We start from the raw sequence: 24,003 nt of genomic DNA, 5'->3' as shown, positions 1-24,003 counted from the left end.
ATTGATTATCAGTTGTAAATGGCAAAAACACCATCTGGTTTCAAAATTGGTTAAATTCATGTAGCAAGGGGAAAAATGTTGGAACTTGTAGTTGGCCAGGAGTTCTAGTCTGCAAAGCAGAAAATGACGAACTTTACTATGAGAAAGCCAGAGTAGTGATAACTTGCATTTAGTGACTGTGGGAATTTGATATGTTCTTCACACGTTCCATATGTTAAATCACTTGGCGAGATCTTTAGTGTGAATGAGCTGGGGGTGGGAGAGGAGTGTAGCTAGTGGATAGCATAGCAACAGCTCAATCCTAAATGTTCAGCTCTGGTTCTTTCCATACAGACACAGTGATAAAGCATCTCATGTCCTGGGAATTTGGATGTGCAAATTACTTAAACTTATGGCATAGGTGACATTTTTTGGTGGAAATTTCTAAAGCTATTTGCTTTTTTTTGGTGAGGTAAGTCATACAGCACTAACATTTCCTACAAAAATGTCCCACGTTGTTCTTTGCCAACTGGAAATTTGAGTAGGTGTTCACTTGATATGCCAAGAGAATGAAGGAATATGAAAACACACCACATCTTCCAATGTCCCCATACTGTGTTCCTAGTGTGGGAGGACTGGAGCCTGACTAGATGCTCTTAGAAATTCAGTTTCATAAGGAACTCTTTTCCTTAGGAGTATAATGCAATCCTATTTTTTAAAAAAATGTTTCTGAGCTGTTGGCATATTTTCACCGTATGTTAAAAATGTAGCTATGGTTATTATTCATGCATTATAATGTGAAATGTATTCATTCACTTAACAAATATTTATTGAGGCACAGTATAGCATCGTGGGTAATTGCATAAGCTCTGTTTACATCTTAGAAAGTTTGACCTTGGGCCAATGACTTAATCATTCTAATGATGTTTAAAAATTATAAGATGAGAGATAATAATAGTATGTACCATGGGGATTATTCCAAGGATTACATGAGATCATGCATGCAAAATACTTAATAAGAACTCGATAAATGCAAAAGTAGTAATAATAATAACAAATATTATTACGTGCTGGGCTCTGTGCTGGGATGCTAGAGTTCCTGACATATAGGAGACCTTACTTTAGAGTTTACACCTCACCTTCAGTATTTATATGGTCTCAAATTGTTTACCCTGATTTTGTTGGGACTTTGCTTTACATTTGATCTGATCCAGGTAGCTTTATTTTCAGAGGTGGTAAGAATAGGTAGGATGTTGCAGAATGGACATTGCCTTGGTGACCACGTGGTGATGGTTTCCTGCCTTATGTAGTGCTATTTGCCTATTGGAGCTTTCCCCACTTTTGAAGGACTGCCTGCAGTTCATGTATGAGACTGTAATTACAGAGCAGAATATCTAGGGCTGTGAAGACAGGGCAGTCTTGGAATTAGTATATGTATAATGGGTAATAAGAGGCTGTTTTTAAGTATAATTCATTTGGTGGGTTGGAAGATCTTCCTTTTTGATATGTAATATTAATTAATTAATTAATATTTATTTTAGCAAGATGAAGACAGAGGGCCTGGCCAAATCATTTGGTGCAGCTCCACTAGACTATAGCTCAGACTCAGAAATTTACCTTTAGTACTCTCTTGATCATTTAGCCACAGATAATTTGCCATGGTTTGTTTTAGATGTTGTGATATTGATATTTATTATGTAAATTGTATTTCCTACATCTTATTGTTCTGCATTCTATGAATACTTAAATTATTATAAACCTTTACACTTAATATGGCTCATCTTTCAATTTGATGCTTGAGCAACAGAGGCTCAGGGCGCACATGATCTTCTAGAAGGGAAGAAAATAAGTAATTAAAAAGCAGACAAACAAGAGAACCAGCTACTTGGTTCAAAAGAAACCAAAGGCAATTTCAAAGAGGGAGAACTAGTCAGGAAAAGCAAGTCTCTTCAGCCTGGAGGGCCCCTCCTGGAGACAAAGGAAGCTTAGAGCACCTGTTGGTCCCCACATGCCTAAGGAGGGACTGGGGGCACAGAGAAGCGGGGAGTAGGTTTGAACCGTTTAGGATGACGATGGCAAATCCCTTCTTCACATGAGCGCCCTCCCACCCGGCCTCCGCACTCCACCCAGAGGCTTTGACAGAATAGATTTTCTTTTTGTTTAATGCGTGTAAACGTAAATATATAATATCACATATGGTCATATATATTAAATACATATATATGTAGTAAACGCGGGAAGGCGACCTTCAGCAAGCTGGGGAGCCTGAGCAGACCCTCCTCGTGGTACATTTGCTGAGAATCTGTCACAAAGACAAGGATGCGAAAATCCCAGCACTCGACTCAGGCTCCTTTTTCCCAACTATGCCCAAGTCTACCACTAGGTTGTTAAGCGGACTCTGCTGCTCCGCCGGACGTGCAAAGCACGCATGCACTTACTTCTCCCAGATTGTCTTGTCAATCCGGGGACCTTCACTCTCACTCTCCACTCCCGAACACCCCTCATTTCCCAAAGATCTATTGCTTCGTCGCAAGGTGAGTGACGGAAATTTGCAACATTTGGTTTCAAAACCGATGGACTCGGTGTACTGGGCAGGGGAACCTCCAAGGGAGATTCTCCAGTCCTTGGTTTGATATAGTGACTGGTGTGAACATTCTTAATAAAGGTTTACGGGAAGCCAGAACCTCTCCCTGGAGCCTGAGACCCCACGTACCAGGCTCCTGGGAGGACACTCTTTCCTAGATTCCGAGTAAGCGAAAAAGAATTCCAACATAAACATATTTGCATACGCCCCTCCCCCAGGCCCCGCCCCTAGATGGCGCGGGCGCGTCGCCGAGCACCAAAGCCAGGGGGCGGGGTGGGGGAGGAGGGAGTCCTCGGAGAGCGGGGTTGGGCTCTCAGCGCTGTGATTGGTTGGTTTGGACTCCGCCTCCAGTGCATGTTATTAGCATCTCATTAGTTTTCCGCTCCGGCTCCAGAGGAAGCCACCGCCGCCAGTCTGAGGCAGGTGCCCGACATGGCGAGTCCTGTGCTGCCGAGCGGATCCCTATGTGCGGCGGCGGCGGCGGCGGTAGCGCCTTCCGGGCTCCGGCTCCGGCTTCTGCTGTTACTCCTCTCCGCCGCGGCACTGGCCCCCACAGGTAGGTGTGAGCACCGACCGGTCGGCCCCCTAAAGCTCCTAAGACACCCCAATAGCCGTAGCCAAGGAGGGGTGGTGGTGGAAACGTTTCCATGACAACCGCTCCCCACTTCCTAAATCTGAAGCGGAGGGAGTGTGGAGAGGAAACTCAGGGCTAAGATGGAAGAGGCTGAAGGGATCGGTCATTCCTTCCTCCCTTGTCCAGCTGGGTGTGCATTAAGTCCTTAGGGATGGCTGCACCCACACCTTTTCTCCCCGGCTTGGCGCGGAGGGAGTGAGATTGGGTGTCGGGGAGGGATAGAGAATTGGGGGTAAGGGGATGGATCGTAGGTACCCCGCACACCATCCAAACTCGCTGTTGTCCCCGTAACTTGCAGGTACTCGCGTCTCCCAGGGATGCCCATTCACCACCACCTCTCCAGTGGGTCCCTCAAGTCTGCGGCCCCGAGGCCCTCGTGCCCCCACCCTCCATGGCTGACTAACAGCCGCCTCCAGCGTGATCCCTCTCTGGTCCACAGGACATCCCCAGACTTGTCTCATCGACCCTTCTCTCCCCGCGCTCTGCCTTTCTCCTCTGTTCCCGGAGCTGCGCGTCCCTAGTACTCCCTCCAGCCGTACCACGTCCCCTCAGCCCCCTCCGCCCGGCTGCGGGTTTCCTTGGCTCTGCTCCAGGCAGGGAAAGTTACTCACCCCGGCCCCGCAGGGGGCGATTGCTGTCGCCGCCTCTGCGGTAGGAGCGGAGAGCCTACAGTCGGCCTGCTCACTGCATCCTGTGCCTCGAGTGGGGACACCTGATTTCCAGTCTGCCCGTCATTTTGGCAACGCCGGGGTGTTGGAGTGAACGTTCCCGGCCTTTGCGGCCAAATGGGACCTTGGGGCCTCTATGCGCTCCCTAGGTGCGGAGCTGTCTTGGGAATTTGCCCAGGGGCGTCTGTGCACGCCCCGCGCTTTCCCTGAAGACCCTGAGCACTCGGCAGCAGCACGCTGTGTGGCTGCCCGATAGCCGGGCGCGTTGGCGCTGTCGAGAAAGAAGAGGGCAGTGTTTGCTTTTGCTAACAAAAGGGAGCTGGAGCTCTTTCCCAGCGGAGAGGCCGGTGGTGCTGCGCCCAGCTTCCCGTTCCCGCCTCCGTCGAGCTCTGTGGTCGCGCGGCGTCCCCGAGACCCTGGCCTCCTGCTGCGGGCTTGGCGCGGGAAGCCCGGACTGGGAAGCTGGAGGTCGCTGGGGGTGGGGGGGTGGAGGGGGTGGGGGGGTGCTGGAGGGAATGCAGCAGGGCTCGGAGACTGCAAAGCCCCTCCTTGCAGCTTCTGAGCTGCAGGATCCACGAGCAACAAGTGGAGGAGGACAGCAGAGCTCAGCCCTCACCTGCAGAGCCCCAGGCCAGTGCCGGCGTAGCGCGGTAGCCACCTTGCCTCTCCCCGGGCGCCTCTCTGCCCGCACTGAGCCTTTTGTTTACACGCTAGAGGACACACAGTTACGTAAACACCGCAGGAGACACGCTGTAGAAAACAGGAATATCTGGGGGTGCTAGCTTTGGATTTGGGGGATGTCGGGTTGGTCGCGTCCTCCCCAAAAACAGGCTTGAAAGGGAGCTCGGCTTGGGGAACATATTGGGAACGTACAGTGGTGAGAATCTGGCAGCAGCTTCAGTTCCTGAGCTGAGGATTTTTTCTTCCGTGCCTGGGTCTGTCTTTCTGGATGTCGTTTATGTGTTTTTCCTCTGTGAATTCTTAATTTATGAGTTACGAGATAATTGGGCTCAGCCGATGCCGGTGTGGTTACAACTTCATTTTGGGTAATGGCTCTGACTGAATGGGTTCAATAAAATGTTCCCGAAAAAGATTCTTCGTGTTGCTGCATTGTAAAAAGCGCCAGTGTCAGTTAAACGTGAGCTTGAGTAAAGGCTCGGTAACTGGCGCATAATAGAGGCAACAATAGACTTGTACTGGCTGCAAAAAAAGGGGAGGGGGGAAAAGCGCTGGTCGGGGATCTTGCCTTTAGACTAAAAAATGGGAGCCGTGCAGTGCGGCTTGGCAGCAAAGTAGGATTAGATTATTCCTCCTCTGTCAAGCCTACTCATTGAAGGCACCAAGTAATAACAACAGCACTCTATTTGTAACTATCTCGTGTTAGAAAGAAGTTGCCTTCCCAGCGAGGGATATGTTCTGACTTAGAAAGGAGTGGTCTGGAACTCAACTGTGTGAGTCAAAGCTACAAGAAAATTCTGTTGCCAGTTACCATGGAAGCAGCTTCTTGCTCTTGTGTATATCCCTGTTTGTATTCTGGTTATCGGATTGTGTTCAAATTAGAAAGTAATGGGGTTTGATGTGTAGTGAGGGGGTTAGATGATTTTCTTCAAATCTTTTTTCCCCCCTTTGGGGTGTGTGTGTGTGTGTGTGTGTGTGAGAGAGAGAGATCAGTTTGAAAAAGGGTCTTGCTCTTGCCCTTAGGTCCTAGACTACCAGAGTAGATTTCAGGTGGGAACTGGTGACTTTTCTTCTGTAGTCCTTGTAGTTTAAGCTTTCTCAGAGGCCTCCAGTTCCCATTCCCAGGGTTAGAGAAACCTGTTGGAGCTGTCTTCTAACTTCATTAGGTTTGTTTCATTTATATCCTTGCTGGGATAGCGATCTAAGGCCCTGGTCCTGGTTATGTCTTCCCCCGTAAACTGAATCCATCCATTCCCTGGAGAAAATCACCTGGCCCTCCTAGGAGATTTGAATGGAGTGGTGTTTGGATGGAATAGATGTTAATGAAATGCAGCTAAAATGGGGTTTTCTAAGCTCCAGAGTAAATCACGCTGTTATGTTATAGGTGCATGCATGATGTTGTTTCCTATCCCCCCCCCCCCCACCTGTGGTTGGTTACCCACCTCTTACCTTTTTCAGCTTTACAGAGGGTGTCTGATGGGTGGGGGTTTGTGATGGTGCTGGGAAGCCCGAAGGCTTAGTTTTGCTTGTTGTGGCCTGTTGGGACTTCAATACCAGGGGTAGGGACTTTACAAAAGTGCTGCCCTGCTATTGTTGCCTTTCGTTGCATCACATTGAATAGCCGCAGGAGGGACTTGCACTTGTCTGTGATAGCTTTGATAAAATATCCCTCATTAATGCCACTTTATATTTGCAGTGTGTCACTGGAGAAGCACAAGGCTTCATTTAGTGACTTGTGTGACGAGACAAGCTTGCATTATTTGCCGGGGACATTTTGGAGGAACAAGAGACCCATTGAGCAATCTTTTGAAATGAACAAATACGGAAAAAAGGGGGGAATAAAAGAGGAGGCAGTTCTCTGGAACAAAGAGCTTTATTCATATGGATGTTGTACATGCTTCATCCAGTTTTCTCCAATGACCCTCCTGGAAAAGGGGAGTAGGACCTGAAAGAAGCCAACAGATAGGACACTTTCCCATCCTCTCTCACTTCCTGACTTCATATTCTTATCTGAGTTGGTCATCAACTCCCTGACTGTTCATCTTGCTCCATACCTTGTAAAACCTTAAAAGGTAACAGGTTCCTGGGTCTAAAACGGAGATTTTGAAATCCTTTCTCCCAGTTCTGAATTTCAGCAGAAGAGAATGTTAGCTACCTGTTGAGATTGATGGTCGTTGGAGGATATATTGGTTGAAGGGAAAGAGATGTCACCTATCTATGACATGTGTCAGGAAGTGGTTGATAGCGGATGTCAGATTGGAAAGGTGCCTTGCAATTATAATATTAGCCTGACTATTTATATTCAGAGACATGCTGTGAAAACCAAAATTCAAAATTTCCATTGTCATTAATGGAGCTCTTGAAGTTTTTTAGTGACTTTTGTCCACACTTGCTACATTTGGCCTCATGTATACCTGAATTCTTATTATCCTTTGGTCTATGTTGCAAATGATTTTCAGGCTTTAAAATATTGATAATATTGCTGTGAATATAAACCGTCTTATTTTTTTGGGTTTCTGCATGTGGCATTTTAATGCCTAATCAGCCACTTAGAATTTTACATTAAAAAATTGTTTTTGTTTGTGTGTGTGTGTGTGTGTGTTTAACAAAAGGCCCATTTGTACATGGGTGACCTTTTTAAATTGGGCCAAAATTAATCAATGCTATGATTTGAGGAAATTTACCAGCATATGAAGAAAATTTATAAGAAATAAATCCAAAGGATTTTGTCTCTTTCTTGGGAAGAATAGTACTGACCATTATGCTGGGCATTTTTAACTGAAAAATCCAGTGCAGAAAGGAGAAATAACATAGTGACATCTGTTGCAGAATTGAAAATTTGCTGCTTTGAGTTGGAAGCAATTAGTACCATATAAACACCTAATGGTATCAGTTATTGTATGTATGTGTGTGTATACTCATACAAATATGTATATACACACATATATACATATATGCACACAAAGGAACTCACCCAATACAATATTCATATACACATTTAAAAAGTATTTCATAGAAAATGTGTCATTTTAGCACCAAAGCTTTTTTTTCTTAATATTACTGTTGAGGAATTTGAGAGTCTAATAATCATGATATTTTTCATAATATTACTGTTTTTTTCTTAATATTCCTGTTGAGGAATTTGAGAGTCTAATAATCATGATATTTTTGAAAGGGGAAGGACATTATTAGAAATCATCTGGTGAAATCCTTTTATTTTGTAGTGAGGCAGTCAAAGCCCAGAGGGGGAAAGACCTTGCTTACCACTGAACTGAGACTGTTATCTGTGCATCTTAGACCCCGCAGAGCAGGTCCAGGTCCCTTGATGTCCAACTAGTGAACCATTTCATCCACCTCCCAGCAGGGATTCCCAGTGAGGGATATGGATCATGGGTAGACAATATCTTGGCTAGAAATAGTTTGTACTCTGAAGGCAGAAAGATTAATTGCTGTTTTAAGTAATAAACCCATGGATCAGAGGAGTGACCTCTGGAAAGAAAGGACCAATTCTTGGTAAGGTTGTCTTTGGTGTTGACAAATGATTCTGAAACCTCTGGACTTTATTAGGCAGCCACAACGTGAACACCATCCGAAGCACTTTCATAAGGGAGAGCTTGGGATTTATGTTGCTGTAATAAGTGCATGAAAACTAGGTTTCCGAATCCTCAGTTTTAGGTTTTTAAGCTTTTGACTTGCCTTTTCAAGGGTTAATATTAACAATAGAACTTTTTCCACATAACTAAGGAAAAAAGGGAAGGACCTTAAGTCAAGAACAAGAACACACCTTGATTTTCTTACCAGGTACTAGTTCCTTTTTATTAAGCAGAGGAAAAACTGAGTATAATTTGTTTTTGAAACAAATTATAGAAGAAATTATAGAAGAAATTGATTTATTTTTGCAAGTTGAAAATAGCCACTACTTTTTACATTGATCATATTTTCTTTATTTTCCATTTTACTATGAAAATTTTCAAATATATACAAAAGCAGAAAGAATGTTGTAATTAACCCTGTATGCAAATCACCCAGTTCAGTAATTATCCACCCTCGGTCAAACCATTCTCTGTACGTTTCCTCTCTTCCCAGATTATTTCAAGTAAGTTCTGGATATCCTATTATTTCTTCTGTAATTTACTTTAGAACGAATATCTGTAAAATACAATCCCCCTTTTCCAATGATCTCATAATCACAGTAACATTAGTTGAATGTACATCTCCCCAGCTGGTGTACAGAATTTTTGCCCTTCCCTTGCTTTACTGAGGCGGAAAGAGAGAAGGCTTGTTATGGTGGATAAGGCTGAGGCAGACCAGAGAAACCAGAGTTTGATTACTGCCTGTACTGAGGAGATCTTTTCTCGTGGTTTGGTTTATTTTGAGGAAGGTTTTGTTTGGATCAGATGAGTTTTATTGTTGTGTAAATATGGTTGTGTAAATATGCAGTAATTGTAGATAATCCATCAACTACGGTGTGCTATGAAAAGCACCCATGGCTAGATTGCATTCCCAGTTGTTCTCATAATGAATACTCTCCATCTGAGGACCTCTGTAGGATGGCTGAGATAGATAACCTCATTTATATATTTATCTTTAAATACCTCCCCGATATATAAATGCCTATGCATTTTTTAATACAAAGACTAAAAAAAATTTCTTTTCTCATTTCTAACTGGCTTAGTGCTAATTTCAGCCTGTATTCTGTAACTGAAGTGACCACAAAATGCCTTCTGCACTGTGGGAAACCCATACAACAAGCTGTGAGTATTTGGGCCTTATTTTTGTAGGATGGGGGTGTGGGGTAGGGAGAGAAAGGTTGCTATTTTTACTTCTCAATATTTGCCCCATTGATTTAAAATATGAATTTTTAATTTTAGCTAGAAATGTTGGAATGCTTCTCTGTTAATTTCGGAACTTCTGTGGTTTTTTGGGAAAATAGGTTGGTTCTATTTTCCAAGGTTCGTGAAATGTGAGGCTTTGTGTGTGTGTGTTTTAAGAGGTTCTTTCTCAGATGTATTTCATGTGGACTACAAACCTGAAGCATCTGGTTTTTTGGTTTCCAGCCAAACAAGCAATTACACATGAGATAGTTTTGAGGGGTCTGAGCAGCCCTCGGCAGGGAAAACCTGCTTCCTACTCCCTGCTGCAGAGCGGGCCAAGGCACAGGAAATGCAGAAAGGAATGCTACGGTCAAGGTTGGGGAGCACCACCAAAACTGAATAAACAGCCTTTGTTTGGAAGCCATCAATGAAGGAAGGAACCCACTGGAATGTTTGTAATTATAAGTGGCACCTCCTTGTTTAAATTTCAGAAGCCACAGTTTCTTTTTCAGAGATTTAAATCACAGGTTCTAGCTAGCAACTGCTGTTGTGGTTAATGGGCAGTTTCTCTTTGAAGATCTTCCAGTGCTGGATCTCAAAAGCTTTGGTGCAGTTGGCCTTGAACTAAGGTTAGAAGAAAAGGAGATGGAGGTATTTATATATATGTGTGCAGCAAAAGTGATGTGTGGCCTTTGTTATTACTTAAAAGAGAAACTGGGCAGTAAGTTTGAGAGAAAATCTGTTATGGCTGACAGGTGCCTTGAATCCTCTAAGAGAGTTGTGGGTGGGAAAAATTTTTTCTGTTAGTAGATGTTTTACTGGAATATAGTCGTTTGACTGAACATTTTGATCTAGATGTTTAAGAAATGTTAAATAGGCTTGAAATGAAAGTGCTGTGATATGTATTTAAATGCTACTCAGTGTTTGAAGCTGATATTCCAGTGACATGGACTTTTAAAAATGCCTAGAATAAGTATCTTGCTCTTGGCAGTCTTCCTTGGTAAAGTAGGTGCTCTAATTCCTCTTCAGCTATCCAGCACTGGACTGCAATGTTAAGTTGGAATTAAATTATTAGCTTCCTGGAGGAGACAGGGAGGAATCTGCCTAAAAACAAAGGGTTTGGCTGCCCCATATTTCCCATTGTCTGTACCGTATCTCCACGTGGCTAGGATTAACCTAAAAGCTAACATATCAAAAACTGAACTTTTCATCTTTTTCTGTCATAGGTGTCAACTTTTCTCAAAGTCTATATTATTGCATATGATACCATCAGCACCTTGGTCTCTAAGGCCCCTAAATTTGGAGGTTTTTTCCCTCCTTAACTTTCACTCTTGGATTGAAATAAAATGGGCTGATTGTTTCTCCACAACCTCTCTTTAGAAGCTTCGACATCCTTCCTCGCCAAATCATGTTTTACTAGCAGAAGCTTCTTTAGCTAATTCTCCTGACCCAGCCACTGCTAGTCAGAATATATCTACCTACCGCAGTTCAAATTCTTTTCTGGACAGGATTATGACACCTTCCTTTCAGAAAACCTAATCTCAAATTCTTACTTCTGCTGCACACTCTTTTGTCTTTACATTATTTCTTTCTTGATTGCTGTCTCACTCCATCTCTAATTGTCCTCATTTCTTATTACTTTTTAGCCCAATTCTGATGGGACTGGAAGACTGATGATTCTGCAGTGAACTGGAGGAGAAAGTAGTTCCACTGATCAGTCTTCAGTTGGTTGCCTTTGCATAAAACTGCTTTCTTATCTGTTTTGGATTATAGGTGTAGGACAATTGATTTACTTTGCCTACCTTGAGAATAAACATCTCCCCTTGGCATCTTTCAGTTTAACTAATACATCCTTATCTAAAATATACTCCTACTGGACATTTCTTTTCCTGCTTTGTAGGTATATGTGTATGTGTGTGTGTATTTCTTTACAGTAAGCCAAAGTGTATAGATGTTATTCTGGCTATTACTTTACTGAAGATTTTAAACTTTAGAGCGCTGAAAGTGTGTTATGCCTTTTTGGTGGTATGTGTTTGAATAAGGGCAAATTACAAACTGTCAAGCAGGACTTTCAGACAAAAAGGTAAGTCTTTTATGAGTAGAAAGACTTCAGAAGGGTCAGCATCAGAGGGCCTCATCTGGAGCTGATGAGTTGCCATAAATGAGATCAGCCACTCTGAAGATGATCCAAAATATGAACCACCTTAGAAAAGTGGTTAGTGCACATGTTTGCTATGTTGAGTTACTAAGAAGTGGGGAGCCAGAAGGGAAATGTGCTATAATTCAGGCCTTTATTACAAGCCAGTGTTTTAAATAGTTGGGCCTTTGGGAGCAGTGCTGCCTAGCTAAACACAGTTGTCTCCAGCATCATGGCAGATCACGTTTTAGTTGATAACATTGTGGGTGAATTGTCCCTGGCTTAAAAAACAAACAAAAAAAGAGAAATCTTTGTTTCTCAGTCTAATTGCTAACCTTGTTATCTTAATGATCTTTTCAAAGCCTTTATCTGGTAATAATACCTGCCATGGTGGTTTGTGTCTTATTATTTTTCTTGTCTGGGTCCTTCCTCTGCATAGCTCAGGTTTTGCTAGTAGAAGGTTATGTAGCACGATCATTCAGTGATATGAAAAGTTGATTATCATGGAGCATTTTGGGACAGTCTTGGGGAAAAGATTGTGTGTTAAAATGTGGTATGTATTTGGCTTTTTGCTGAATACACCTGTGGTAAGCCAAGCCACCTAGACCTCCATACAAGTCATCAGCTTGATTGTCTCTTCTGAATAGGAAAGGAGCATTGCTTCATTTCTCTTGCAGAAACCCTTACTTACACAGTGAAAACTGCAAAGATAGGGAGAAAAAAAAGTTAATTGAGTACTAAATTACTGCTCAAATGGTTTTATATCTTACAAGGTTCAAATAGAGATTAGCTTAAATGACACTGAACTTCACTTTTCTTGTGCATATCTTACAAGCACCCATCGTTGTTGAGGAGACCTCTGTTTCCTTTCTTTTAGTTTGGTTACTAATCACATGAATGTTAGTCGCTGTTCGTTTCCCTTTTCTGAAGTGAATCTCTCCATCTCTGGGCCAAGTTGGCCAGCAGAATACCCAGTTTAGGTTACAGAATGATGAAATCTAGTGCTTTATTGATGAGTTAGAAAGAGCAAAAACAATCTGCCTTACAGGGTGTTAAAAATAAAATAAGATCATAAATATGAACATAACTTGAAAAGGAACTTTCATATATATATGTAAATATATGGCTTTTATTAAATATATATAAATGTATGGCGTTTATTAAAATAGCCACTACTTAGTGATGGGGATTATATCTCTGGCAGCTACTAATCACATTTGTAAATCCATCACATGTTTGGGAGTACTGAAACATAAATATCATGCAGATAGGATTAATTCAAGATGTACTCAACTGTCTCTAAGGTGAAACTGAAGAAAACCTGGAGTTAAATTTTTTTGGTAAGTAAATGGAATCACCTAGTACCTTGGAGGAACTGACAGTGATTATAATCTCAAATTTCTGGGCCTTTTAACACAGAGAGGACTATATTATTTTACCTAGCCTCTTATACTTTAATACACTATATTTAAATAAAGAATTTGTATTTCTGTAGCTAATCTATAAGGCACTTGGTAGAAAAATAAGAATATAAAAATGATTTTTAAATTGAGTATCAGACTCATTGATGGAGAGCAGGATGACAGCTGGCAGGGGAGGGAAGGTTTTGGGGGTGGAGGGATTGCGCACGCAAATGGACATGGATGGCTGTGGTGAGTGTTGGGGGGAGGGGAGCATATGGTGACCAAATGGTAATGGAAGAAAATACAATAAAGGTTAAATTTTAAAAATAATGAATTCAGTATCTGCTTTTATACCAGGCACTATGTTAGGTGCATTCATAGTTGGGTTGGTTGATCTCTGTCTTCCAGAAGTTTATATTTTATTTTTTTCAACTTTTATTTTGAAAAATTTCAAAACCACAGGAAGTTTGAAAGTACAATGAATGCTTGTAAATGCCTTCCCTAGATTCATCAACTGATAAACGTTTTGCCTATATGCTTTATCTGTAGCTCTCTAAATAATATGGACAATGATACCTTTTTTCCTGAAACACATGAATGCAAGTTGAAGAATGCACAGTTGACACTTCAGCTTATAACTCCTGAGAATAAGTACATGTACCTGTACAACCTCAGTACTATTACTACATTTAAGAAATGTATCATTTATTTAATATCTAATATCTGGTCCATATTCAAATTTCCCTAGCTGTCCCAGTAAAATTCTTTGTTTCCTTGTCCTCCCTACTCTAGAATTTGTCAGATATCACATATTTGATTTGGTTTTCATGTCTCTTTCTTAATCTAGAACTGTTGCCTTCCTTGGTACCTTTTCTCTTGAGGCACTGACATTTTGATGAGTTCAGGCCTGCTATTTGTTAGAACATCCCATAGTTCTACAGATCATTTGATTATTTCCTCATGATTCGACTCAGATTATGATCGTAGGCAAGAACACTGCATAGCTCACACTGGCACTTTTGTAAAGAATCACATCAAAAAGGACGTAATATCAGTTTGTCATATTATTGGTGATGGTAAGTTTGATCCCTTGGTTAACGATATAAGTTTAGTCACTTAGTTTAGGTGGATTTACAGATTTTTCTACTATGTTTCTTTGTAATTGATAAGTAATTTGTAAGAAATTTTGAGACTGAAGACCCTGTTCACTAATAACACTTCACATAGCATTTTTAGCAGCACTGATATATCTTGTCGGAATCAAATATTATACTGGTGGTTACAAAATTCTGATTTTTTAAATTCTGTCATTCTCCTGTATTGGATAGAGGTAATCTTGCTTAAAGAAGAGCTTGCCTTTCCTCCTTTTAGCCTTTTTCTTTTAATCACAAAGAACTCATAGGTTAAAGAAATTTAGTGTGATTATATTTCATTATGGTCAGATTTGGCGAGTGAGAACCTCTCTAGTCTGGCTCTGTATCCTTTTGATATATATCTGTTAATTTTTAAGAACTTTCTGGTTTTATGTCACAAGAAGCTATCTAAGCTCACATTGTATTTTCTTAGTCCCAGGCCTGGAATCAGCTATTTCCCCAAGATGTCCTGGTTTCTTTTAGTGTTTAAATCCGAAGAAGTATGCTCACTGTTACTGACTTTTCTTTGTTTCAGTGGACAAAACTAGGGTTATGCCTATAACACACATATGCATATATACACACATATACACATATGATATATATATTTATTTTTATATACATTTATATATTTTTTCTTTATAGTTATTTATTTAAATTATGAGTTTGTACTGTTGCTTTCAATTCTAGTCTAACACCCCAAGGTTTGTTCTTTCCTTTTTTCTATTTCTTATTTGTATCTTTCTTCTCCCATGGTGAGAACCTTGTTTCCCAGCCACACCAATGTGTTATAGTTAATACAAAATAGTTTTGGAATTAATCCACTGAGACCACTGCAGACAAAAAACCTGCCAAGTAAAGCTCAAACTCTTTTGCCTTCTTTTTTTGCCTTTAAAAGATTCCACTGAGGGTAGAGAGAGTATTGTGTTCCTAAGTTCACAAATAACAAGGCTCAAAAATCAAAACTATATAAAGAAGTCTCACTTCCCATACTTTTGGCCCATTCTCATCCATCTTGCTATTGTAGTCAATTTCATTCCTTTTTCACATATCCTTTCTATGTGTCTTTTTGAAAAATAATAGGTAGTATTTTTTTTCATACATGCCACAAGCTGTGTTAAGATATGTTTATACTCTCTCTCTTTATTTGATGAATCTTGGGTTCTCATTTGTTTTGATGAATTGCCCCCATCTGCCTTTATTTCACTTTAGAAGCCTTTTTTTAGAAAACTATCTTCATATCTCTTCCATTTCATTCTTCCAAGGTAATAGTTTTCTTTGGGCAGTTGGAAGAATTATGTATCAATTTTTTCATTTAATTCACTGAACTACTTAGATAAAAGTAGGGACTGCTCCTTTCCATATAATGCAGTGTGTGTCTCTGATGTTTAGTAATGATGCCTTATTTTGTTTCTCATCAGTCATTTTTCCCCTTCTCCTCATCCACTAAATTGGCAAATCTGTTTCCCAAGATGCACTGCCCCAATTTTCCCGCACTTTTTAAAGTGCTGGTATGCTTATATAGCCTTTTGCATCTAAACCTCAAACTATGTTCTAAAACTGTCTGTTGGACATTTCAATCCGGATGTTCCCTCAAATAATATTACTGACAAAGCAACTGTCATTTACTTAGTGTCTTCATTCATGATCTTATTTAATTCCCACTGTTACCCTATGAGTAGTTACCCTTCTTGCTTCATTTTACAGATGAGGAAGTTGAAAGTATGATAAATCCCTCGTCCAAGAGGCACAAATAATAGCCAGAGCTATTTTCAAAACCTATAGTTTTAAACACTTTACTATATTTCCCTGAAATTCAAGATGTCTAAAACTGAACTGAACATCGTTTCTCCCCAAACCTCCCTCTATTTTGTATTTATTATTGAGGAGAAGGGTACCATCACTGACCCAATGAGTTAAATATATCTAGGAGACATTTTAGAGTCTTTCCTCCTTTGGTATCCTTTACCCCTCTTTTAAAGTCCTGTCTATTTCTTGCCTTCACTCCTGTCTGCTTCACCACCACTGTTTTAGTTTATCCTTATTTTCATTTTACAGATGATGAAATATTTAAATTGATGTAAAAACCCCTTAATTGGTCTGTTTAACTCTGGTTTCATCCCTTGTAATGCATCCTTACTACTGCTTCTAGACAGATCTTTCTAAAATACTCATTAGATTGTCACTTTCTTGCTTAAAATACATGTTTCCTTGGTACCTGAAAGGTGAAGCTTGCACTGTTTCAACATGGCCTACGGTGCCTTTCTTCACCTGACTTGTCTTCCTCTCAAGCTCATCTCTGGCCATCTATACCCACTTTAGGACTTGCTTTAGTTGCTACACACTGGGTTCTTTACCAAAGTGTGCTGCATAGCCATGCTCTCACAGGCCTCTGGGCTTTTATATGTTAACACCTCCTCCTGAAATACCCTTATCTATGTGGCTGACTTCTACATGTCTTTTGGGATCCAGCTCAAGCAATGATTTTGCAAAGAAACTTCCATGATTTTTCAGGTTGGTAGGTGCCTTTTATTTGTTCCTCTCTTGTATACTTCCCTAGGGCTTTTCCCGACTTACTTTCTTCCTTCCTGTCAAGCATCCTTCTCTGAATTGCCCCCAAATTCCTTCTGTATACTTGTGCATTTCATATTTGTCTAACTTGTTTTCACCAACAGAAATGTCCCACCTTCTGGTCTTCCATGTCAGCATGTTTAAATGCTATGCATACATAAAGACCCGGGTCTGGTGTTTCTTTTTCAACTCCTGTCTCATTGCTGGCCTGAATGTAATGTTTTCCTTTCAGTTTTCATTACAATTTCCCTAGCCATTCCATGACTTTTATACTAGTCTTCAGGATAGGTAGTCTTTCTATAGGAGGGATTGTTATTCTCTTTGTTTCCTTAACAACAGAGAACACAATGCCCTATATAGTATGTGCTCAATAAGCATTTGTTGAAGCAATGAATGAAATGGAAATTAGGTATTCATCACCATTAAATCATTTCTAGCCTTTTCAGCATAAATATGAACAGAGAACATAATATTAATTCAGCCTTAAAGACGAGTGTAAAAGTGAATCACTCAACATTGTTTATTCACTCATCATTTTCCTGTTACACAGTCTGACTTTAAATATGTATGAGGTCTCACCTTTTTCATGTGTTACGAATCTTGGTAGTTGGGGTATAGAATTTGAACTGGGTTTTGTGTTTATGAATTTATGTAGTGGTTTTCTCTATCAATTTTTAGAACTATAATTATTTGTAGAAGTTGTTTATTTTCTCATTTTACATGAAGAGCTATTAACATGCCTGAATTTTTAATAGCCTAAAGGACTTCTAGTGTGTTTGTTCATATTTGGTTGTTGGGCAATCACTGGAGAAGTTTTAGACCACCAGCCCATGTGAGAAAACGTGTTGCCATTCATTTAATAACTCTACAGTCCAGGAGTGGCTGGACTTGGAGTCATTGCTAAGGCCATATTGGCACTTTATAGCTGAAGCAACAAACCAAGAAACGTCTCTGAGGCAATGTGCTCCTCTCCAGCTGAGTTTTCACGAGAATCTTTACTTAAAACTGAGATATGTTCTCAGGAGAGGCATGGTGAACATAGGGAAGTTTAAACCCTAGGGTAACTGTTTTCCTGTGTGATAATAAAGAAAAATGTAGAGGCAGTGGCTACAAGATCAAAAAAATAAATCATAGTAGTTGAATCAAACATAAGGGATGGCTTGTGGCTGTCTTAAAAAAATGAGATAGGTAAAGCAGTCTGTTTTGTGGGGGTACTTCCACTATTTGTGGGACTAGTTAGTGCTCAGTAAAACTGGCAAAATTAAGCTTTTGAAGTTAATTGTTTACCAACAATCTAATTTTAAACAGAAATATTTCCTGTTGGTCTTACATGAAAGATGGGAGAAATTTTACGTGCAGGCAGAGGGAGAGAGTTAATATTACCTCTTAATTTAGGAGAAGTTTGGAGTTTATTCTTTCCTGTGCATGTAGAGGTGGGACCCACTCTAACCAGAGTTTATTGCTGTAATATATATTTTTTAAGATTTTATTTATTTATTTTTAGAGAGGGAAGGGAGGGAGAAAGAGAGAAACCTCAATGTGCGGTTGCTGGGGGCTGTGGCCTGCAACCCAGGCATGTGCCCTGATTGGGATCGAACTGTTTCTATAATATTTTAAAAATGCATTAATGACACTGATATAACCGTGACCTTGTAAAGGTGTTTTTTTTTTTTGAGGGGGGTGGGGTTGGCCAGCCTTTTTCTCACTGTCCTAAGTGATGTCTGTTCAGTAACTCTCACTTCATGATAGTACTGGGAGGGGGAGGATGACGTATTATAGCTTGTTTTTTATGGCTTATTTCTAAAGTGTTCCCTTCATATTCCCATCCACCTACTCAGAATTCTCTTTTCCTTGCATAAGGCATGCATCCAGCCTGGACTGTGTTTGGTGCCCTTAAATGCTTTGAATTATGGAGAATTGTACCATTTTATCACAGCTTCCTTGTAGCCTTATAGCTCTGTGTTGTCTTACACAGCTTGCATTTCTTAGGCACTGTGTGTGAATTACTGCAATTAGTTGAAGTTTTGAGTGGAATGACATATCTTCCATGTACTATTTCCCTTTGTTGGTAGATATTTTTTTAGGGGGGTTGCCTTCTTAAGAAGTCCTTGAAGTTAGAGGCATTAAAGTCTTTCTAACAAAATCTTGGTAAATATATCTTTATCCGTGTATCCTACTGTCAGTAAATGATTTGTTAATGATATTCAAGAAAAATTATATTGTTGAAACATAAGTTTTGTCAGTTTGTTAATGTATAGGGTATGATTGATATTCCCCAAGAAAGAGAAGAGATTAGTTAATCAATTTCTTCTAGAATTAGGTAGGTAATGTTTTAAACATCCTATTTAAAAACAATTGCTTCTAGGTCCCGTTGGCAGGATTGCTTATTTCATTATTCTGGTCATTTGCATGAAAACAATTTTATGATTATTTAAATAACCATCCATTCAGTTTTCCTTTCCTCTTAAAATGTTATTTGTCAAGTATTACACTCCTTTCATGCAGTAGCATGAATCAGGCCTAGAAAGTTAGAATTTTAGTTAAGTAGTAACAGAACTTTTCTTCACCTTTTTAACTAAAAATATCTCCTATTATATATTAATTTATGATTATGTCTCTTTAGTCTTGTTTCATAAAGTGAATGCATAAAGAGTTACACTTAATAGAATAGTTTTCAAGGTGTTAGGATTTTTTTAAAGATAGAGTCATTGCCTTGAAGATTTTGCAATTTTCATGAACTAAAGGAGCAAGAAAAGGATAAACTTACAGAAAAGATGAATATATAACCGACTTATAGTGGAATAACTGATGATAAGAGTTAAATTCATTTTATGACACTAATTTGGTGCTAGTTCGCAAAGCTCTGCCATTTCAACACGAGAAGAGCTGCCCTGGCCAGTGTGGCTCAGTTGGTCGGAGCGTCCTCCTGTAAATCTGAGGGTCATGGGTTGTGATGCCCCTGCGCATGTTGGGGGTGCATGCGAGAGGCAACTGCTTGATGTTTCTCTCACATGGGTGTGTTTCTCTCCTCTCTGCCCTTCCCTTCCCCTCTCTCTAAAAGTCAATAACCATGTCCTCCAGTGAGGATTAAAGAAACAAAAACAAGAGAAGATCCACATTTATATATTGGCTCTCTGTAGCAGCCCCTTTGAAAAAAAAGTGTTTCACTCTTTTGAAAAGGGTTTGAAAACCAAGGGGCTAAATAGAGTCATTTCAGGTTCAAAACAACAAGTCTGGAGAGAATGACACAGTTTACTGAGAGCATATCAGGGCTGATTGCAAAGCCACAGGCAATAATAAGGAATGTGACTGTAGCCACATCAGAGAACTGGATAAGGAGCTGGGACTTCAGATCACTGCCATCCTCTGTCTTTCCATCAGAGATACAGAAAGGAGGGCGATAACATGGAATTGGAGCATCTAGACGAAGTCTTGATAAGATGCACAAGATTTCCACCAAGAAAGATGGAAAGCAAGGACATTCCAGGTTGAGGGAGAAGGAAAGCTAAAATGGCTAGTGAGAGAGGAGACTAGCGAAATCTAGCTTGAGTCCAGATTGTGAAAAATGTTTAAATGCTAAGTTTAGATTTAATTTAGGAGGTCGTGGGGAACTATAAAAGTGACTTTGAACAGTGAATTAACATCAGATAGTGCTTTAGGAATGTGAATCTGGCAATGGTTTGTGATCAGATAGAAAGGAGAGATTGGTTACGGGTATAATAATTCAAGTAATTAGGGAAGTTAAGGAGGAATGGAGGTAGAATTGATTGAATTTGGTGGCTGACTGGAGAATTGGGATTGAGAAAAAATAAGGAGTGCAAATGAAGATGTACTTTGGTTTTGAACTTGAGTGGTTTAGGAGAATGGCTATTCCAGTGAATGGAAATAAAAATATATGGTGGATTTAATAAGGGAACACAGTGGTCTTGGTTTTGGATGTGTTAAGCTTGAACAACCATTAAGGACATAGTGGAAATGTTCAGAAGGTAATTTAAACTTTGTGCTAGAGTTTAGGAGAGAAGTTGAGAGTAAAGCTAGAAATGAGATTTGAAAGTCATCTGTAAAGAATTAATAGCTAAAGTTCTATGTTATACATTGCCTCAGTTATTCATTTGATACAAATATGTTGAAATGCCCAGTATCTGTCAAACATTCTGTTAGGTGCTGGAGATGAGTATATGTGGGATCCTGAAGAGATGGTGCATAGAGGTAGAAACTTAAAGAAGGTGTATTTCTTAAAGATTTTATTTATTTATTTTTAGAGAGGGAAGGGAGAGAGAAAGAGAGAGAGAGAGAGAGAAACATCAATGTGTGGTTGCTGGGGGCCATGGTCTGCAACCTAGGCATGTGCCCTGACTGCGATGCCTGCGATGACATTGAACCTGCGATGCCTGGTTAGCAGCCTGCGTTCAATCCACTGAGCTATGCCAGCCAGGGCAGAAGGTGTATTTTTAGGGGACAAGAAAAAGAACTGTGTGATGAACACCACGAAGGACTAGTCAGAGAACTGGAGATTAAGGTTGCCAAAGGAGAAGATAGTAGTAGATGAATGATAGGCAGGGTTCATGGGGGGTGGAAGTTGCTGAAGAGTCAGGAATGGGGAGGGTCCTCTTGGAAGTGAATGAATTCTAGGGATTAGGTAGTATGACAATAACATTAGACTTAGGTAACAGTCACACAACTAGGATGTGGTAGCACTGGAACCAGACTCTAGATTTTTGGACTGGAATATACTACAGTACAATGACTCCTTTTCATTGTAGTATAACAGTATACCACATTGTGCCTTTACTGTGGCCTGGGGAACTGTGGAGAACCTATTTAGCCTATCTATATTACTTAAAATGTTTTTTTTTAATTACCAAGGTTCTGATGTTGAATAAAGTACAAATTAATGAACCTCACAACTGTTCCTGTATTTTGTATAATGAGTGGTAGCTTTGGCAAGCATGGAGAGTGGATGGATGGAAGCTGTTTTTTTCTGGAAGTGTACCTTTTAAACGACTTCCACTAGAGAACAAAAACAAATCCTAATGCAGCACAGGGTGTACTTTCAGGATGGCAGAAGGAATCTAGGTCAACTTACTGGCGACTCTTATTCTTTAAGTAGATTAATGTTTGCATCCTGGTTTTCGGCGTACTGTGCAAAGTCCAGAAAGACTCTGCATGGTTCCTTAGTGAATATTAGCCAGCAGGAGTCACAAATTAAATTGATGTGTGGGAGCATTTTGCTTTACAGCTGAGTACTAGGAGTGTAGCTCAGGCCTAACATGGTATCCTGCTGAGTTGTCTGCATTTCCTTAACTCTTCCATGTGAAAGGTATATCTTGGTGGAATTTTTCCATATTATCTTTCGGAGATAACTGGTCTCCTATAGCCTGTATGATCAGAAAGTAGCTCAGTTTAGCAGTGGAACTTTGAAACTTGAGTTGGCTAGTGTTGTATCCCTAGCATCTTTTTTTCCAGTTGTGCCTCTCCAGTGTTGTTCAATAGAACTTTCTGTGATGCTGGAAATATTCTATATCTGTGATATCCAATATAGTAGCCTGTAGCTGAAGGTGAGTGTTGAGCACTTGAAATGTGGCCAGTGGCAATTGGGAAGCTGAATTTTTAATTTTATTTATTTGTCATCAATTGAAATTTAAATATCCATGTAGGGCTAGTTGCTACCGTTTTGGGTGGCATAGGTCTAGACTAAAAATTAAGATGCCAAATTGTCATGCTCACCAGTAGCATTCACTGGTGAGAAGAGGCTGAAAGGGGTTGAGTTAGGCTATTGACATTCATTCCAAGTTTAATAGATTTGTATTGAATCTAGGACTCAGCTATTGTGAGCATCCAAATCGTGCATTTCTCTTTACTTTTCTCTTGCTTTTCATGTCTAAAAACTTCTTGAATATCTTAATTGTCCTTTCTTCATTTGAAGCATTATCACTTTTGGCCTTAGAGGGGTATAGCTCATCTAGTGCACGGATTAATAGCTCAAGCTTTGTCCTTAGCTAAATCTCAAAGGTACTGTTACATGACTGTACTGCCGTATGCCAATTCACATTGTTATCGTGTGTGTGTGTGTGTGTGTGTGTGTGTGTGTGTGAGATACTGCAAGTGAGTGAAATGTGAAAAAAACATTATTCATTTTAAATAGTTTTGACTGCCAGGTTAATGTGACTCTTAAGTGGAGCTTCATGAGGTCTGGCCATGGTAACTGCTTTTAACTTGATTTAAAGTTCTTAAACATTCTGAATTGCTTCACCTAATCTTTTTATATTGAACGTACAATTTTCAGGCTCTTTTTTATTTTCAAATCCATAACTGACAGCTGCTCAACACCTTATTCAAGTAGTTTCAAGAGTCTTGGAGAAAAGTTGAGATAGACTGGATTTACTGCCGTCAGTTGAATTAAGATGTAATGGATTTAAAGATGGTAGAGAATGAGAAAAATATGAAATAATTATTGTATGTTCACTGCTTCCCCAATGACCATAATTTGAAGTTTAATAACTAACAAAACAGAGGAAGCAGAACACACGTTAACTTTCAAAACTCAACATAAGGAATTAATACTCTATTTGATAGCAAAATTTTTATGTGTGGACCCATTTTTTAATTACATTTTACACTGTATTGATGCACAGAAATGCATATATGTATGTGTATATATAGATATGTACATGAAAGCCTTACAATAAACCTCTTCTTGAATATTGTACAGATTCTATGAGACTAAGTTCACTGAAGGAACTAACTCTTGAAGGGAGTCTGTGATGTCTAGTGCACAGCAAATACTTCTCAAATGAAATTGACAATTTTATAAGAGAAATAAGGCATAGGTCTTCTGCCTCTATTTCCAATGACAAATTTTGAAACTGCTCCAAGACTCAATTCAAGAAGGCTATATTGAAAACAGAGAAATTTCAGGGTGTGGTGTTTGTCCAGGAGTTAAAATTAATGTGACTATAAATTTTGTCCTCGGCCTTCTAATGCCTTTTGAGTAAATACTGTGTGCATCTCTCTATATTTGTGGGTATGTGTGTCACCTGGTACGTGTTAGGCAATGTGTTAAATACTAGATTTACAAGGATGAGTTATATAGGGCCTCTTCCCTCCACAGACTTAGATTTTTATATGGGAGATAGTAAAAAAAATACAACAATGCTATGTGCTAAGAACCGTAATACACATAGTTTAGGCATACAGCAGAAGCATAAAAATGGAGTACTAACTCAGCATGGAGACTTTGAGTCAGGAAATACTTTCAGGGTATCCCTTGAATTGGGTCTTGAGAGATAGTTTGGAGGTAGCCATACAGATGGATTTAGGAGTTTTTCCAGGTAGAGAAATAATATGTAGACAGATATGGAAACATGGAAACCAAAGGGTATTCTGGGTACTACACAAATAG

The 24,003-nt window shown here is 39.9% G+C and overlaps 1 protein-coding gene across 4 annotated transcripts in view; it reads left to right on the top strand.

Annotated features, from left to right (window-relative positions):
- Positions 1-2,957: 2,957 nt before the first annotated feature.
- The window catches only part of CADM1 (cell adhesion molecule 1), a 373,189-nt gene continuing 352,143 nt past the window's right edge, over positions 2,958-24,003 (top strand). For all 4 annotated transcript variants that reach the window (XM_045836928.1, XM_045836936.1, XM_045836920.1 and 1 more), the window contains exon 1: positions 2,958-3,119. In XM_045836928.1, the coding sequence (XP_045692884.1) occupies positions 2,996-3,119 (124 nt within the window). In that variant the 5' untranslated portion in view covers positions 2,958-2,995. The remainder of the gene's footprint in view (positions 3,120-24,003) is intronic.

Source organism: Phyllostomus hastatus, unplaced genomic scaffold (genome assembly GCF_019186645.2).
Source record: "Phyllostomus hastatus isolate PE091 unplaced genomic scaffold, TTU_PhHast_1.1 phas_contig_113, whole genome shotgun sequence".
Lineage (NCBI taxonomy): Eukaryota > Metazoa > Chordata > Mammalia > Chiroptera > Phyllostomidae > Phyllostomus > Phyllostomus hastatus.
This window is presented reverse-complemented; position numbering and strand designations above follow the sequence as displayed.